Source organism: Chanos chanos, chromosome 2 (assembly GCF_902362185.1).
Source record: "Chanos chanos chromosome 2, fChaCha1.1, whole genome shotgun sequence".
Lineage (NCBI taxonomy): Eukaryota > Metazoa > Chordata > Actinopteri > Gonorynchiformes > Chanidae > Chanos > Chanos chanos.
The window spans coordinates 21,074,758-21,094,138 of NC_044496.1; the positions used below are offsets into that span (position 1 = coordinate 21,074,758).

The 19,381-nt window shown below is 41.1% G+C and overlaps 1 protein-coding gene across 1 annotated transcript in view; it reads right to left on the reverse strand.

The window, feature by feature from the left end:
• The window catches only part of myo9aa (myosin IXAa), a 60,484-nt gene that overhangs the window by 15,234 nt on the left and 25,869 nt on the right, over positions 1-19,381 (reverse strand). Inside the window, exons 6-15 of the mRNA XM_030764690.1 lie at positions 17,283-17,380; positions 16,827-16,953; positions 14,506-14,595; positions 11,695-11,811; positions 11,083-11,217; positions 6,711-6,832; positions 5,383-5,524; positions 4,293-4,488; positions 3,002-3,121; positions 1,704-1,779 (exon numbers count right to left, since the gene is read on the reverse strand). Of these exons, the coding sequence (XP_030620550.1) occupies positions 1,704-1,779; positions 3,002-3,121; positions 4,293-4,488; positions 5,383-5,524; positions 6,711-6,832; positions 11,083-11,217; positions 11,695-11,811; positions 14,506-14,595; positions 16,827-16,953; positions 17,283-17,380 (1,223 nt within the window). The remainder of the gene's footprint in view (positions 1-1,703; positions 1,780-3,001; positions 3,122-4,292; positions 4,489-5,382; positions 5,525-6,710; positions 6,833-11,082; positions 11,218-11,694; positions 11,812-14,505; positions 14,596-16,826; positions 16,954-17,282; positions 17,381-19,381) is intronic.

Below are 19,381 nucleotides of genomic sequence, written 5' to 3' on the forward strand. Positions count from 1 at the left end.
GTTTGGGAAAATTACATGCTGGTATTTTTTTTCCACATGACATGATGGACTCGCTATTCCCAACATTTAAAACCGCTTTAAACTGCTTTAAGTCTCACGCTTTGTTGGTTTGCATCAGACACAGGCTTGTTTGTTGGTGAGAGCAGAAGCAGTTAAACAAAGCGCCAGGGAGGTCTCTTGAGTATTTCTTTTAACGACGCAATCTGAATGCCAAGAGTTTTGCAATGTTTTGTCTTGTGGTTTAAAAAAAGAAGAAAGAAAAGCATACAGTTCATGATTTTTTTTTCTCTTCTTAATTCCACGAGCAGGCTCATGAACTTTAACCTGTGCACAGCCATCCTAATAAAGGGATGCTTGTGCTCTATAGACTTCCATGGCTACATTAGGTAGGTTTGCCTTACAGTGAAAAGGATTCTACATTAGGTGGGTTTGTCTTACAGTGAAAAGGACCCTGTAGAACATCATAGGCTTGCGTGTACAGTCCACGCAGTTAGGCTTTAAATACGTAAAGGAGGTGGTGACGCCCAAAGCACACATAAGGGGGCATTTTTGGAGTCGTTTTAGGTGGCCCAATAAGTTTGGGTGATTTAAACTCTTGGCATGCATTAGAATACTGACCAATGGGACTATAAATAATAGAACTTCCATACTGTAATATAAGCCAAAGACCTTGTGGAAATAAATAAACTTTCCTCAGCTGCAATCTGGGTCTATAAATACTACAAGCCTGCTACAGTACACCAAAGTGAAACTGAGCTGAGATTAGCATTAGTCCGGTGTCACAGTAAGAAGGAACATAATGACTCTGGCCTCTGGATCCTATAGCAATAAAGACAAAGGGGGAAAAAAATCTATATGTTGTATATCAGATTCATTTGACCAAACTGGCAGAAATCTTCTTTTGAACAAAGTGTGCAACATAAAACTCGAGCAGTCTCTCTTAACATTAATCAGAACCAGATGCTGTGGAAAGCTCCGGGGCCCCTATCAGAAACAGCCTAAAATCCTGTTTACTGAGACAGGGAGGCAGTGAGGTGCTGCTCAGGCTGGATGCAATTTAAAAGGATGCTGTACATGCAGGGACAGTACAGTATGTTAAAATGGACCCTGCAGAGAGCAAATGTTTATCAGCCACAGGCTCGTCCTCCAAACGCATAACTGCAGTCTGACATCACGCAGGAAGCAGCTGCATGGGGTTTAGTGGTCACTTACTAACTGAGAAAGTGTGTGTGGTTGCAAATCACATTAGGAGGACTTTACGGCCAGGGCCCAGCCAAACAAAAGAGTCGTTGTGAACATGGCCCTTGCCACTTGCTCAGGACATGAGCACTAATCTCAGTGCCCTGTAGTCATTAAAGAAGTATGAGGCTCCTGAGGCCACAAGTGTCTTCTGGGTCACGGCAGAGTCATCACCAGTCGGTATGTACAACCACGCTGTGGACTTAACAACCCTTGTAAGTATTGACATGGGGCTCATCCTCAATGCTTTCATTACTTACTCGCATTGTGAGTGCATACACTAAGAATGTATGGGGGGAAATTTCATTTCCTCTGCTATTTAATCACGGTTGTTACTGAGGATGAGCGATTTGACATGAGGGGGGGAGCTGAAGTGAAGTAGAGTATTGTGGAATAAAACTGGAATGCTATTCAAGTCAAGAAGATCAAGTCTAGAGCTCGAAACATGAATGCGATGCCCATACCGTGAGGAGCGTTCGTTCAGAGTGTTACTGCCGTGGAGATCAGCGAGCGGAGCGCGAGGATTCTTTCTGGACACACCTGACCCGTAAAAAAAGAGCACATGTTCAGCAGACACACACACACACACAGGTCAAAAAAAAAAACAAAAACAAAAGAAAGCAAACAATGACGAATGGAAGTGTTTATTGGCAGAGAGTGAGCTTTTATGCACCAATTAGAAAAATGGAGAGTGAATTTGAAGTTAGTCCTTAGACCTTAGAGTACCATGATTATAAGTATGATACATGATATTGCTCTCAAAAGTTTAGTTTAAAGTGTGATTATTATATCCATTACAGTAAACATGCTATAAAGTCAGCAAAGATATTCAGTGAGTATGATGCAAAATGATAACAATATGTGACAACAGCATGTCTTAACATATACTTGAGAATATTTTGAAAACATTAAAGATAATCTTTGGTTTGCACTCACACTCCACTGAAGATTGTCAGACACAGGACTTCATGAAACCCATATTGCTGCTACATACCATACTACTACAACACTTGCTGTAAGCTAATAAAGGCTACAATACAAGCATACACTTGTTGGTGTGCACTCTCACAGTACCAAATGTTCGTTGAAACATCTGTTGGAATAAATATATGGCATGACTCATTAGTGAGGTCAATGACACATGATGCTGTTTTTAAAGGGGTTTCCTACATGGCAAAGTGTAAAAATGTCAAGTGTAGCCTTTTTTTCTCCTAGTGATATGAATACTCATTATTGTTGAATACAGGACAGAGTAAGATGGCAATATGCTGCAGTAGTATTTAGTGCAGTTGGTTAGAAATGGACATGTTCAGGCCCATAAAACAACATCATGCAAGACAGAGACACAGACAAGTGCAGAGCAGACACAGGGTTAGATGAGTGAGGGACACCAGCATGACCAGTACGAACATTAAATCAAATGGGGAAGTTTACGTAATTAGTACATTGTCTGTATACAGTCACTGGACTCAAAGTATTCCAGCAGCACAGTACGTGGTTAAGAGGTGACTACTGTGATATGACGAATGGACAGTGTCTGTAATGGGATAAATGCAGAAGGTCTGGACAGGGTGGATGAATTTGTGAAAACTAGGTGAAATGGGCCAGCTGAGAGATTCAATATGAGTCAACAGTGAGAGAGAGAGCGAGAGAGAGAGAGAGAGGGAGAGAAAGAGATTCGTTAACTAATGCAGCTGGTGCCCTCAGAGTTCCCCCAGGATGCTCAGATTGAGGAGAGAGGAAAGTGGAAAGGCAGCCTTACTGTACTTCTCCTCTTTGCACCTCTGCAGGATCTCTAAGCTTCTCTGATGCACAGGGTGATGCAGAAAGCTATAACTATCCACACTTTTCACAACTGCACATGGAGCAGCATCATCATGCCCTTGGGAAGCAAAAGAGAAACAAAACATACAAACAAACAAAAAAAACAAAAGAGAGAGAGAGAGAAAGAGAGAGAGAGAGAGAGAGAGAGAGAGGGAGAGAGATAGAGGGGGAGAGAGAGAGAGAGAAAGAGAGAGAGAGAGAGAAAAGAGACAGATTAGACGAGGAATAAGAGCGCAGTCTACAAGAATCACCTGCAAAGCTTCCACAGGAGAGACACATTCAAATGGCAGTAGTTGCAGCAGAGACGTTCCTGGCTCTGACCGACTATGACAGTTTATCTGGTGCCTTCCCATCCCACCCCGGAGTCATATAAACACATCTGCTATTTTAGGGAGTATGATGTCACCTGCAATTAGCTTACACACCCATACACCTCTGCAGTCAACTGCATCGTGACTTCGACAGTAATTTCATTCAATTACATGGCGTGCCTTACAAGGAAGTTTTTGAAAAAGTAACGTTAACGAGAATTCAGATATCACTCGATTATTTCAGTCGTGAAGCTGTGAGGAGACCACCATGCAGCTGTTTAGGGTATGGAACATTCTCAGTTTAAAATGGAGAATGGTGACATCTCTTATGGACTGTTAAAGGTCAGCCAAAAAGCTCTACTCAAGATGAAAGGACAAATATCTGGTCTCTACTGCTTGGCTACTGTGGAAACAGAAGATGTCTGTCATAATAAGCACAATCAGTCTTACATAGGTGGCACAGTGAGAGTAGACCGTCCTACAAGATGGCACAATCAAGCATTTCATTAGAGTAGTGAGAGAGAAAAGTATTTTTAAAAGAAGTTGAAAAAAGTATAAGGAGGTAAAATGCTAGTTGAAGCGACAGGAACACTGCAATGCATATGTGCACGTTCAAAAGATGAGCTAACACAGCTTGGCCTGCTCACAAACCCAGCCAGATCACTAGCGGTTTCACGAGAAGACTGTTGCTTGTGCCAGTGAAGTGTAAACTAAAGCCACACAGCAGCAGAACAAGGACACACGAAGGATCTACTGTAGCTTGTGTTCTATATAAGGACTCAAACCGTGTGTGTGTGTGTGTGTGTGTGTGTGTGTGTGTGTGTGTGTGTGTATGCGTTTAGCTCCAGGGTTGTCCACTCGTGTGAATGCTGAGGTATAAGTGGGTCAAGCCGTGTGTTAGACGAGCTGAGAACTCACCGCTCTTCCTCTCCACACGTCTCTTTCCTGCCTCCCTGAAAGCCACCACAGCCCTGAAGTAGGCCCTGAGCACAGCCCAGCGGAAAGTGGCTACCGGGTCAATGCCAATCAAGCCGCATATGAATGCATTCTTGCTGCTCTTAAGGAGAGCCACAATGTCCGGCCTCATGTGGTCTGTGTTCTTCTCTCTAAAATCCTGAGGGCGGAGGCAAGACAAACAGTTAAGAAAGAATTTACAACACTCACATCATATTCTCATCAGGAAGCGAACATGGTCACCCATACCAGAGGGGGGGAGGGGTGCTACTAAGAAAAGTGACAGGTACTGTCAAAACCGCATTATATAAAACACTGAAGAAACACACCTGCCAAGACGGTCCAAATAGAATGACAAAAATATGATGTAGAGTAACTAAAATAGCATAAATGGAAATAATTAACTGAACTTCAGTTATAAAAAGAACATAATCCAAAAGTAAACCTACAAGTTTCTTTATACTCAGGAGCAGAGACACCTACTGATCTTACTAGGATCTACGAGATTTCAAAACTGAATTTCTAGTGTGAACCTTTAATTCCTAAATTACAAAAGGAGAAAAAAGACACTCAGACATTGTTTCAGGCCTTCCAGGGAGATGTATTTTATTGCACAACAACCTCTCAGCTGAGTAGGACCTCAGTATTACTGTCCTACTGTGTGCTCCTACTCAAACCCCCATAGTTTACACCAGATTTGTTTTCAGAGTAACATAGACTCAACAGTTCCAGGAATTGTGCACCAAATTAGTGAGAGAAACCAGCAAAAAATGATGTTTCTTTAAAGGGAGATAAAAACCAGTGATTAATTTTGCAATACTTAAAGAGAACAGTTTTCACAACTCTGATTAAAACCTGGACAGTTCTGAAGCCCAGATTAAAGTATGTAAGTGTAATTCCTGATGCATCATTTCACCAGTGTGTATTATTTCCCTGTCTGCAGTAGCAAGGACAGCAGAGTGATTGCGTAACTGTGATCTGGGGATGTCAGATGCACTCTGGCGAGTTGCTACTCTTTTGACAGCACAAAGCAAAAAGAGGACACGGTACTCACCTTGACACCGTATTTGACCTTGCCAGCGTAGTGGCGGATGATGAAAGCAGGCTCCATAACTGCAGGGAACTCGATGTAGATGTTCCCCTCATGCTGTCGCTTGAACTTATCCAGCAGTGTCTGATTGGTGGCCTGTGGGAAGCTACAACGATAAAGAGATCCCAGGATGACCAATGGCATTAACACTGAAACATGTTAAACACATTGCATGGAAGCTTCTAGTCTGCAGCACACATGGTAAGCTATCATCCTGCTGATGACAAGAGTGAAGACAACAAAGGAAGTGAGCTCATTACTCAGTTAAGAGCTAGAGCACACTACTTTTTACATGCTCAATTTCTCTTGGAGCACAGAGCAGTCAGCTGAATAATGTTAATGAACAGGCCCGAGAGCTGCTGAATGAAAGTAATATACCACACAGTCAAGCCTCTTGCTCTTGATTACAATACAATCAGAACAGTTTGAGTGGTGCTGATTAAAAAAAAAAAAGCCCTCTGCTTTGGAAAGGGGAATTAGACACAGCAATTCAATAAAGAGCAAAACAACAAAATGACAAGAGACCAATTTAGCAATGTAATGAGAAACCATCTAGCCATTACATTTGACTTTTGTAAATATTAGCTTTACATGCAGTTGGGATTTACTTTAATTACTGCATATTCTTTCATGTACTGAACCCTAGAATGCATGCTTAAATACTTGCAGATCTAGATTGAAAATAATACACATCCTCAGTAACGCTATTAGGCTCTTGCAGATACATTTGATCGTGCAATCCACAGTGAATGTGGCCAAACAGAGGGACAGTGACTGCAGTTAGTGAGAATACTTCACACAGCCTAATAAACGCATGTAGTCCTTTTAGCTTTGGGAGGAATGAGAGTTCCTGCCAATACTTTAACTCAACAGGCACAGGAAGAGGGAGAACGAGACATGAGAGACTTGAGCTATGAAAAACACTGATCCACAGAGTCAGGTTTCCAGCTATTTTAAGTGGGAGGAATTTCATTCCTGATTTTCTAAATCCAGAGGAGGACAATACTACAGCTTTTGAAAATAGTCTCGGAGTCTATTTTTTGACCACAGTGAACAGCTTATTAACCCCTCTTTTGCCCTTAACTATGTAACATACTTATATTTACTTAAGTTTCAAATTCAACACATATAAAATGCTTCTGAAGACAAATGTCTGATGATTGCACAGTTTTCAGTGGCTAACGTAGGTTAAGAAAATTCAAACTGTTCCATATCGTAAGTCCACATCTTATGGCACAGCTCAAGCCTGCTCACAGTCAGCTGTGATTACGCTCAGTTCAAGCTTCACTCACTTGCACTCTTCATCCAGTAGGTGGAGCAGTGCTGTGGGCTTCTTGCTGATGAGGTTGATGCAGCCAGTGTTGTCAATATAATCAATGTTGTGCCAGGTAATGCCCTCTGCCCTGTACTCTTCCTGAGGGGAGAAAAGGGGATGGGGGGTGGGGGAAACAACAGCATATCAAACTTGTTTTCGGTGGAAATTCAGAAAAGCTGTAAAAAACATTATCCTTGAAAAACCCGTTACAGGTATGTGTCTTCACATAAGAAGCACGACAAAAGACATGTAAGGTAACATGTTTTAATGTTTAAAGTTATATAATAGTAGAGCTAGACAGAAAATATGATTGGTTGGGAGTGAATTATTTTGACAATGTGTTTTAAGCAAATTAATAATGAGTCTCAATATTTAATGTACTCAATTTTTATGATGAGTACGTCATCGTGTCAGACATTTTATTTTAACACTGTGGGCATTTCACCGTCTTTGGCTGACTGCCACGCCAACAAAACAACAGTACGGCAAAGCGCTTTCATGTTAGATTCCAGAAACGTTCCTGAGACCAGCTCTGTCCTTTGCGGTTTAATAATATGAAAGGCATTCTTAACATTTTGTTGTTTTTTACCATTTCCTTGGATTGCTGGGAAAGTAAATGGAACAATAAAGGATGTAATCCAATGAGGGATTAATAAAAATCAATGGAATCTCTTCCCCATTCCCCTATTTAAGACACAAAAAGTTTAAAATCAGCAGAACAAACCAGCTAATCTCCACTTCTTATATGACTTCCCACACAGAAAAAACACACAAAGCAAAAAAAGGCTTGGAGTGCTGGAGGGGTCACTAATGGCTATTTCTCAGCATAACCTAATAAGGTATACAGCTCTATTCATCTGAAGAAAGGAATGAAAAGAAAAAAAGCCATTCCATTACTGCGTATTCTTTTGAAAACATTTGGACATTTTGATGACCTTCACAAAATGATCAGTGTCACCAAAAAGACAGAAAAACATGTGCAAAATGTGCAAATTTATAGATTCGTTATTTTTTCTTTTTAATATTGTTGCCTTCTCAAGATCCAACTGAAAACTGTTCAGAAAAAGTACAGAACTGTAGGAATTAAATCAGTGCATATTTTAACCATATCTCAATGATTTGTAATAAATGGCATTATTATAGCACATTTTGGAGGTTGTATTCTTTGTTGCCATTGATGAAAGCAGACAATGACGGACTGATGAACATGTGAATTACTGTCCTTGGCTACTAAAGCATTCCATTAACCTCTAACCCTTTCAATTCCTCCAGGGAAGTTACTTTAATGCCATTGACATTAGGTTTCCATCCAACTAGTGCATTTAAACACAGCATTTTTTGTTGTACAAACAGGACAGGAAGAAAACAGCTGGTTGGTCCCTCCCCTGTCTCGTAGACAAGAATCTCTCACTGTCGTGTTTCAAAATACACTGGTCCACAAAAAGGGGAAAAAAAAAAAGAAAACAGTTCACAGTAATTTGTATCCAATGCATTTACAGTGAAGGCTTCACATATTACAGCTATTCACTCTCTCGTGGGAGCACTAAGCAGAGATGTGAACTGGTTGGGAAAGAGAGAAGCATAAGAAATCTCTGCTGACTTCATCGCACACACATCTCCGTCCACTGCGCCACTTTGTCGAAGTAAAGTAACATTAACAGCGCCAACGGCACAAATGTTAAGCTTCAGACGTTACTTTTTCACGCAGTCCCCAATTTGGCTGACAAAAAATATGAACTCAAGTAGCCTCTGGAGAGCCAATAAAATCCATTTACAACATCTCCATAAATGGTGCGGTGAAAAAAAAAAAAAAAAAGAGAGAGAGAGAGAAAAAGTGCCATTAATGATATAATGAGCATGTGCGGTGTCTGGTTTTTCCGCCAGCCTCTCCAGCAGGGCAGGATTTATGAGCAGCAGATGGCATGCATGCCAGGCGTAGCTGAGGAAGAGTCAGGACATCCCAGGGCCCTCCCTGTCACTGGGCAGCGCCGCCACACCGCACACGCATGCACATGCAAAAACGCTGCCGCTAATTCTGTCACCACTGCTGCAGAACTTTTTCCCCCAGAGCCCTAGATGCAGTTAAGTCGCACGTGAACTAAGAGAATGCAAACGCAGGGTTGGCGACACGTATGACGATCCAAAATAGGCTGAGTTTTATGTCAACAATGTTTAAGAGTAGCGTTATTGTTCTTACATAAGCTGACTGTGACGTTTGAACATCCTGCCCGTACATTCAGGGCCAGTAACAGGAGACATGGGATCCTGTAAACACCTCCTCTATTGGATCTTGTATTTACCATTTATCATGACAATTCATATCTGGAAGCTGGCATAGAACATAGCATTCTTTAACTTTTTTTTTTTTTAAGAATACACAGGCAATGTCATCACCATACTATGAGGTAATTTCTCCAGACACACAAATAAACTTCTTGAATTTCCCATGAGGAGCAAAACAGTTCTTTCAACAGTGCTACAACTGATTCCAACAGGTCTAAACACTAGATAGACTGTATTCTGTGGATTAACTGACTTTTAAATAAACTTTCCAGAGCAGAGGGTGGACTGGTGTCCTTTACCAGTTACACACGTTTATCCTGTCTCACTCTAAACTGACCCTAAAACAACTTAACCAGTCACAAAATAGTATATATCGTCACGATTTTGCTTTTGCAGTATGCTGCTCATAGCGATAAACTATTACTGAATCTTCAGTGAGTTCACTTAAGCCTTTCATCATGTCAGGTGTAAAGGACAGAAGTGTGGTTAGAAACGACTGGGATATGACAGGCTGACTGTGAATGCGGCGCTCACTGAAGCGAAGAGCACTTTGAGCATTTGTTATAAGAACTGTTCTTTTTTAAATAGCTAGCAGCGATTTGTGTCTGATGAAATAATGGGGCTAATCAGCGAGGCGAGACGAATCTGATCTGATACTTAGACAAGCATAACACACTTCAGCTGACTGAAAGACACACTCCAATATTTCCCTCCCGGGATGGAGGAGAAGTCTGAACATGCAGGAGGTATTCTGAACTTCTTATCAGTGTCAGTGAGGAGTGACATATGTTCAGTGTGAGAAATTAAAAAAAGGCCGCTTTCACAAAGAAAGTGACGTTAAATCCATGACATAATCACTCATTTCCGAAACTTCTAGAGCGTCCATTCAAGTCATAAATCGCATGAAGATATTTGTTGTCACCGAGCCAGGTAGGATGAAGAATAAAAAGTCTTTTTTTTAATCTGTTTACAAACATGTTGAAGTTGAAAGAGAACATCTTTTAATAGATCCCTCACCTTAAGTAAATATACTGTGTCTTGTGACAATGAATTTGTGTAGAGAGTAGTCATCAGTATGTACATTCTCAACTGCATAAAACAAACATCCCTCCTTTGAACGAACATGCGCTTTAAAAGGTGTTGCACAAGGACAGTACTCTGACAGGTTGTAATTACCATGATTTGTGACTAGTCACTTCAGGAATATGATCTCATTGAGCAAATGCATGTTGTTACGGTGCTAAGTTATAAAAGGAGGGCTCCTCTAACAGCTCCTTTGTTTGAGTCAAGTCCACAATACCTCATTTTGTCATCCTAACATACGCACAGTTTATCCACTATGACAATCCCAGTAATCATGACAAACCACCATGCCCTCCCAAACCAGTCACTATATAAACTGTTCAACTTCTAAGAACAATTATCAAAAAGATATTGTAATGTAATTGCCAGCCCTTTAAGGCCTTATTATTCCTGTCAAATACCTTTAGAGTAAATCTGAATGCTACGTGACAAAAAAACATAAACAAATGAAGATATTACTAAGGCAAGATAACCATACATGAGAGATATCGATACACGAGGGAGCCTCCGGGATGGCATGTGATTTTGCTTTGACGTTAAACGATGACATGCAAGAGGTAAGTCTCTGCATTCTTGGAATGAATCACTAATGTCAAAACCTGTGTTTCAGTGATCAGCTAAAAGAGCAAACAGGGGAGGAACATGTCATGTAACATTGCCACTGCAGCAGGACTATGGCTGTGTCTACGTTGTCTGAAAACAGCGAGGACAGCAGAAAAAAAGCTATAAGCATTTTTAAAGAGGCCAGAGTCTACAAATACACTGAAAAAAATATCCCTAAGAATATCCCTAAGCATTTAGTCATGTTAAACCACTGAGTCACATCGTGTGCAGGCAGTTCTTCTGTGGTAGTCAAAACAACTTGAGTGGTAACTGTTGATAGCAAATCTGTTATTAGTCTGTAATCTTGAGCTATGTGTGTCAGACGAGCACTGTGTGTGATCTCTCTGTCCCTGCATCAGACTTAAGGGATGTGGTTGTACCTGTTCCAGCTTAAAAATGTGTTGATTGAAGTAGTGCTGAAGCCTCTCATTGGCAAAGTTGATACAGAACTGTTCAAAGCTGTTGTTCTCATAGTCTTCAAAACCGAAGATGTCAAGCACTCCAATAGATAGGATCTGACAGGAAACAACAACAAGGGGGGGGGGGGAGGGGGAGACCAGCATCAGTGCATTGAAACATATGGCAGAAGGTTTGCATGAGGTAAGAAAGTGTAAAGTTTTTAAAGTTTTTGAAAGGAGAAACGACAAAAAAAAAAAGAAAGAAACATAGCAGGGAGAGAAAAATGATCTCACAGCATGTGGCTGAAAATATCCCATTACATAATGTCTCCATCCATAATTTACAGATTAAATCAGCCTTCTCTGGAGGAGCAGAGCAATGAGACAAATCCCCATCTGATGTGCTCGTATTACATATGAACTTTATGTGCATGTGATTCCAGGCTGTGCACTGGAGGATTGCAGTGTTGGAGCCCACACAGATCCACGTAACATGTGTGTTTACTGTCCTTCTGTGCTTCTCAAGTCTATTGTCTCTATTGTCTTAAAAAAAAAAAATTACACAAATTGAGGCAAGGTACTGCCTTTTGTTACCTTAGCTGGCTCCTCTAAGTCTCTGTTGTTGAGGAGTGCGTGGTTGATCCTGAACACAATCCAGTCAAACAGGGCACTGTAAAGGGATTTGGCCATAGAGTCTCGAACTGTCCCAGCCTGTAACAGAGCAGCAAAAGCACATACAGGTCGTGATCAGTCTTGCTCATTCTTTCCTTCTGTCCTTGAAGTCCACAAAAGCATTTTCTGGGATAAAACCCATGCTCTGCACATTGTGAATCATACGAGAAAGTAAAGCACACGTGTCTGTCAGTGATGAGAGCAAACACTGGAGCTGATGCAGCACTAGAGTGGAGGAGTGTGAGAGCCCTGAACTGCAGGTGGGAAGCAGGTGTGAGAGCTGGCATTCTCCAGAATCTGTGCAAACGTCCTAAGGCAATGAATAATCACATTAGACACTCCAATGCTCATCAATGTCACACAGGCCCTCACAATCCAATCTACTGCAGCAGTGCTATGTCTTACTTGAGGGATTTGAGCTGACCACAACAGACATAAACAATATATTTCCTTATGCCAAAACTGTGACCTGTGCAAAGTAATGCAGGCCCTGCTCACTCTGCATTTCAACTGAGTAGTGCATTGAAAAACGCGCCGGTAAATTCTCGATTCTCTCTGCTTAAAAAATGTATATATGTATGTATGTACATATATATGCATGTGTATATACAGTATATGTATATATATGTGTGTGTGCATATATTTAGATCCTATAAATATTATTTATAGAATATAAATATAAATGCTTATATTTATGTTATATTTATGAATTATGTTTACAGAATGTGACAATGGAACATGACACTGTTTTCTTAGTCAGTGGTTTCAAAGTGCTTTAGAAGTATCAGCACCACCATATCTTCTCAGGGGCCAGCCAACATGTTCACAGAGTGAGAGGGTTATCAGAACTTTTGATTCAGTGAACTATCCAATGAGCTGAGCGAAGATCTGCGCTAGTACTGATTAATGGGCGCTTGACAGATACAAGAGAGGAGCAAACTCACACACGCAATACAGAAAGAGAGAGAGAAAGAGAGAAGTATGTTGTGGTAAGCGATCACACGTGGAGGCTGACTCCCTCGGCACCTCAGCACTGACTATTCATGCATGCGTGCTGAGAGCTGGATCCACTTCAGCCGCAATGTTACTGTGAGCCAAAGCTTGTGTTTATTTTCAAAACCAGCATTAATGAAAACTAGGTCTGAATCTGTAAACAAAGCAAAGATGCTTAGAACTAAGTATTCGTCAAAATGATTCGGTTTCAGGAAATCTGGCATTACAGCCTACTGTGTCAGGTCACATGTTTCTCTGTCCTATGACATCTGTTCCTTCTGTCTTATACTGTACTGTAGCAGTTTGTTGTTTGAAAGCCTTCCTCTGTTCCGAGTTCATGTAGTTCACCAAAAGGGGTTGTGCTGCTGAGGTAGTCTCTAAAGCGTTTCCCGTTCTGTGAACCCATTGCAATTTCTTCATTGCTTTGATTGGTAAAGGCCAATAAAGAGAACAGACACAGTCCTGCGAGACTCCAGCAGACTTAAACAGAGTCTGTTATTCCAAAAATCTCTCTTGTACAAAGACAAGACAGAGAAGTAAGAGGAGCAGAAAATAAGGGGAATCAAGAGATGGGGAGAACATGAAAATTGCTTTGAAAGACTTGACACAGTATTTATGTTGCCCAGAGCAGTTCTACTGCTTTTTTTTTTATGTATTTTAACTCTGTTATCCATTGAGTAACAGCAATTTGGTGAGATGTTAGGAGGGAAACGAAATGCCCTTCAAATAAAGAGCTATTCAGAGCTCTATTTGGGGATGTTGCAGAACATTCTTTTCACTTTTGCTCATAGACTAAACATGAGCATGTTTGTTCAGATCTAGAGCACAGTTCACTCGCTGTTTCCTCATGTCATGTTGATCAAACCTTCATGTACATTACATTGCAGGGGAATGTTGTCCGTCCATGAGGCTGCCTACATGACGTGAAATATGCGATGAAAAGATACAGGGCTGCCATTGTTTTACATCAAACACCTAATGTTTCATAACTTAGACACCATTTTTTGAAGCCTGTACAATAATACGTAGGCTTAAAATATGACGCTGAGATGACACTCATCAAATTAATTAAGCGAATGAAAAAAATAAGAGGATAAAAATGAGGAAGTGACTTTTTAAAAGATCTGCTGTTCTCCGTATCTCCTGTCTGTGATTTGTGATAAATAAACAAATTTTACATACAGTTGTATGTAAAATTTGTTTATTTATCACAAATCACAGACAGGGATAAGAAAAAAAAAATCATCAGATGCAACTGATGCAAACTCCGTTCATGTGTTTCACAAATGCTGTAAGAATATAAAGCCTACATTCTATTTTAAAAGTAGCAGAGGAAATATAGGGAGCCAGTCCTAACTGCAATATGCTCTACAGCAGTTACGCTGACTCTACTGAATCACTTAGACCACAGAAAAGCATTTGCACAATGAGCCAAGGCGTGAAAGACATACCATACAGCAGTGGGGCCAATTCATTTTCAAAAGATGATTTGCCCAAGAGGCCTTTTACCAAACAGGCAAATCTTATGAAAGGGGCAAAGGTGAGACTCATATCTATCACAGCGGTAAGCTAGCAGCTAACTGCTACTGTGATCTTAAGTGGTTGTGTGAAGTAATATCTGGAGGTCAGGTGCTCACAAAAATATAAGGTTTTGAAAGTACCACTAATACTCTTCAGTAATTAGTCATTGTAAACAAAAACAAAAACCAAAAACAACAGCTGTGGACTATCATCACTTACCTCTGCCAGTTTGTATGGCACTATCAATCTCTCTCCAACAGTCACTGTCTTTCGAGTTGTCAGGGCCTCAAAGAGCATCTCTTCTTTGACCTATAACAAAGAGGGCAGAATTATTCAAAGCTCCATGGGGAAGACTATGTGTGATACAGTTCTGAGTTCTGATGTTCTTCCAATCTGAATTTACTTCATCAGCAAGTGTTCCTTTCTCAGCTCAAACATCTCTCAATGTGATTACACAGTCCATTTGTGCGTGCGCTTTCACAAAGACATGTCTTCTTCGCCTAACAGGGCTACAGTATTTAATTTCTTGGACTTAATTTCAGTTATTGACGTCGGATCGGTGGTGTGAGCTGTGTTGGTGTTGGGAGCACTCGTCTGTTCCGACACTTTGGACAGCCCTTTCAGCTCTGTTCAGACAGACAAGGTCTTAAAACAAAGGGGGGCACTCAAAATCATTACAGTATTGTCTTGAAAGTATCTCTGTGCTTAGAGACTGGAGTGCCATAAAAATGGACTGAGCAAAAACTTTATCCTGAGACATCAGGATTCAGCGATGTGTATATAATAAACACCTACCAATAGTGGAGGTTAACACATCAAAGAGAGTGTATGTTTCCAACTGCAGTAGTGTGGAAATAGCTAGGCTTGTCTTAGGGCCACAGGGGTTGTGGTTTTGACATTAATGTAGTGGCAACAAAGCCACTGATCTCACAGCTCTGTGGTTGTGACAGTGAGCAAATGGGCGGTGGCCATTCAGACCCAAGTGCATATCATGTGCATGCATCACATTCATGCACAAAAACATGCACAAAAACATACACAAGCACGCACACACATGCACGCACACACGCACGCACGCGTAAGCACACGCGCACCCAGGCACAGCACACCTCTTCTTTCCCCCAGGCCTAAGGAGAGACATGCTAACACATCAGTCCACACTGTCTCTCAGGGGGCCTCTTGAACGTGTGTGTTAAAAGGAGTGCTAATCTTGCTTCGGCTGGAGCGGTGGGTCATGAGAGGCTTGCTCTGTGTTGTCTGAACTGCCCTGTGTGTGTGTGTGTCTGCCCCTGTAATCTGTTTCCTGGTACAGCGCGGGGCCTCAAGGCCGATCATACAGGAACTGTGCCTCCATCCCTAAACGACACGCGCTCACTGACGGAGAGCTTACATCCATCTGGAGTGACTCTTACGATTCCACCTTATCCAAACGCTGATCCAAGCCGGGATCCGGTTCGCCAATCTCACATCCTGAACTGCTCCAGCATTCCAGGAAACGAAAACTGAGAAGCCTTACTTCAGGTCCTTCCTTTTAAAAAATATCTAGGGAATGCTAAAGTGTGTGTTGAATCAGCAGGAACTCCTACTCTGTTGTGGCTCAGAAACATGTGAAATGTGGACAGTGCTTTAATGAGCGGTGATCTTCAGGGGAGCAGATACTCTGTTTTTGTGTTTTAAAGGAAATGCATAAAACAAGCCAGGAAAATGACTTGTATTTTCCTCACATGATGTTTTAACTCTTGCAGAAATCTAAAACGTCTTACTATTCCTAATTCATGATTTATTCTTTAGAGTTTTGTTTTTGATATATTCACTCAGTTCCTCTCCACTATTGCTAATTCAACTACCAGCTAAGTAAAGGACCTTGCTGTGTATTTTCTGTATATTTGCTGTGCATAAAGAAAAAAAAAAAAAAAAGATATTTCAGCAGAATTGTTAGTATTGTAAAGCTCTCTCCGGTTGCATATGTAAGACATGGGCGTACACCTTCGAAGACTGATCTTATTCAAAAGCCCACTTCACTTCAGTCTAACATGTGGCACGTTGTGATCTAGCTCTGAGTGAGCAATGACTCATTCACACTGAAACCGTTCGCATATTCACAGTCACAAAGCCAAAAGCTTTAAGGTCAAACTGAATGACTGACTCACTGAAAAGAGCAGCTTTCTACGAGTGCACTTATTATCTCACTCTGCACGTGTGTGCGCGCGTGTGTGTGTGTGTGTGTCTTCATCACCATGAGGCCTCTACTGACAGCTCTCCATTAGCGTAGCAGCTTTAATCTTAACATTATGGATAGCCCTGAGACGGCTGAGGCATGGCTGCTCTTTTGCTGGTGATTCAGTGTGGCTTATGGCAGAGAGGTGTGTTTCTCTAAGCAACAGAGTGTGTTAGAGTGAGAGTTGCTTTACATGAAGGTGATGAGATTTCAGGCCACATTCCAAAACCGTGTGACCCAAGGGTGTGTTTGACCATAAGTACGTGCATGTGAAGTTGATGCTGGCGTAAAGAAAAGAATCTAACTGCTTCTAATCACATACCTCCAGTAACTCTGACACAGTGGGTAGCACCTCAGGATTGCAGATATCAATGGAGTCATCTCGGTATGTCTTCTTCTTGTATCTGATGTTCCCAAGATGAAGGATAGCTGACAGCAATGAAAAGATTCTGTATGTGGGAGAGAAACCAAAAGTTACAATGACTTCTTCACTGTAGCCTCGTTTGTGACGGCACAATGCCTCCAATACAGTACACAAGCAAAGCCACAATGTCAATAACCAATAAAATGATATTTTCCTCCACATTGGGAGAACAACATATGGGAACTCTGTAATTTTGAGTGGGTACTGGTGCATTTTTAAGCCTGTACATCTGTGTATGTGTAAGTATGCGCGTGTGTCTGCATATAAATATATATTCAGATATATCTGTCCAATATATGAAGCAAGGAAAAAGGCGGAATAATGTTTTTAAGACCAGGTTTTGGAGGGACTCACTGTTTGCGCGTCGCGGGCAGGAACCCCACCATTTCCATAGCCAGCTGCAACCGCTCAAAGTCATGTTTCAGATCCTCCCCTTCCACTGTGAAGCAATCCTGCTGGTTTCAACAACAACGGGAAAGGCGTCACCAGTATTTCAGGCAATTCAATTTCTATCACAACCCAGGTTCTTTCCATCGGCAGTTTTATGTTATGGGTTTATTGGGTACTACTCGCGGTGCTTAGAGGGTGCCCATTCACATGATGCTCTACTACTGCACCAAAAAATGGCTCGACATGCTACACGCTTTAACCACCAAAAATTATTAAGTTAATGTACACATCTCAAATAAGGACTTGAAGCTGATGGACTGGTTATGGCTAAAAGGCTGAATGGTAGCATGACGGAGCCCAGGATGAGTGACTCACACACCATGTCATTATGAAGTTTGGTCAAACAGGCTAGAGTTGCAGCATTTTTCTGGTTGAAAATAAGGGCTTGGTGAAATGTTTGCATCTGCATGTTCTGCCCATGCAGTGGAAAATTCAGAGAGCTGGTCTTTTACACACACACTCCATGGAAATTTGGCAAAGACACAAAGGCAATAAGAAAACAAATGATTTATGACTTAATTCATGCCGTATAATAACGGAACCGGAGAAGCAGGGGAGGGAAAGATGGGTGTTAAGTCTTGAATGGAGACACAAACTGTCAGCACAGGTACAGTTTACACTAAATTTATGTTTATATTAAAATCACCATTTACATCTGTCTACAAAGACCAACAAGCAACTCAATATCTCACAGTGTGAAGCCTCATGGCTCTGTGCCCAGAGTTCACAAAGTAAAAAGGCCAAAAGGTCACACTAATTTAACTCCTATCACCCAAGGTGTTGACATCTCTTAAAAGAGTTTGAGAGAAAAAAAAAAACCCATACAACATGTATTGGAGTGATTCAGGGTGCCAAATTAAAGATGTATCATCTTCGTTTATTTGATTCTTTAGCGAGTGTAAATGTTTTGCTGAGTGCAAAATAAATGAGGCAACTTGGGATTGCCAAGAATATCTTTATAAACCAGTCGCATGGTTTTGTTAATGGTTTGCACATGCTAACATTTTGACACATGAAAAAACACCAGGGCATGACTGAAGTTTACATTTTGCCTTAAAGTAAGCACTAGCACAGCACAGTTTGCTACAGAGTTAGCAGGCTAAAACTGCAGACTGCAGACAGAGAAAGAGAGAGAGAAAGAGAGAGAGAAAGAGAGAGAGAAAGAGAGAGAGAGAGAGAGAGAGAGAGGCCAGAAGCCATACTAGGCTCACTGCCATCCACAGGAGTTTGCTCCAGCTGGCAGGGAAACAGCTTCCTGCTCACAACAACATGGGCAAATTTATACACACATGTCCTCCCTTTAATGAGACAGTGTCTCCTTCATTGCCTCTCCTCAACAACTGATGCCATAATTATGGCATACCAGAGTCATGGAAAGTCAAACAGCTCTGAAACTCAATCAGCTTTTAAAGTACTGGTCCATCTTTATAGTTAAAACAAAATGTTGTCTTTTTGCTTTCCTTCCTTTCACATTTCCAGTGTAGGAAATGTAAAAAGGATAATTTCTCATGGTAAAATCTGTAAGTCTTTCAGAATCACTCTAGGCAAAGATGCAATATTTTTCTTGAGAATAATTCCACCAAAGCCCTTATTTTCACTGTTATATCAATCACACTTCATGCTGCCGCAAAGAAAATCACTGTGCCCTGTAATATTTGTCTCAAAACAAAGGCATTCTACCCGAGCAAGAATCACCTTGAGATAACTTACCATTTGACTGATGCCAAGCACACAATAACAAAATCATTCATTGTGTTTTTGTTACTGTATGTTGTCTTTACTGTGGTTCATTGGTGAATGCAACAATACCAGAAATGGAACAGAGAATATTAAACACAGACACAAAGCTCTTCTCAGCCACCAGAAACCCCATGACAAAAAAACAAAAAACAAAAACAAACAAAAAAAAACCTCTCACCAGGAACACCGTAGTCTTTTTGGTCATTGAATTTTTGTGTATCAATGTGTTATATAAAACTATTTCTAATCAAATAAAATCAATT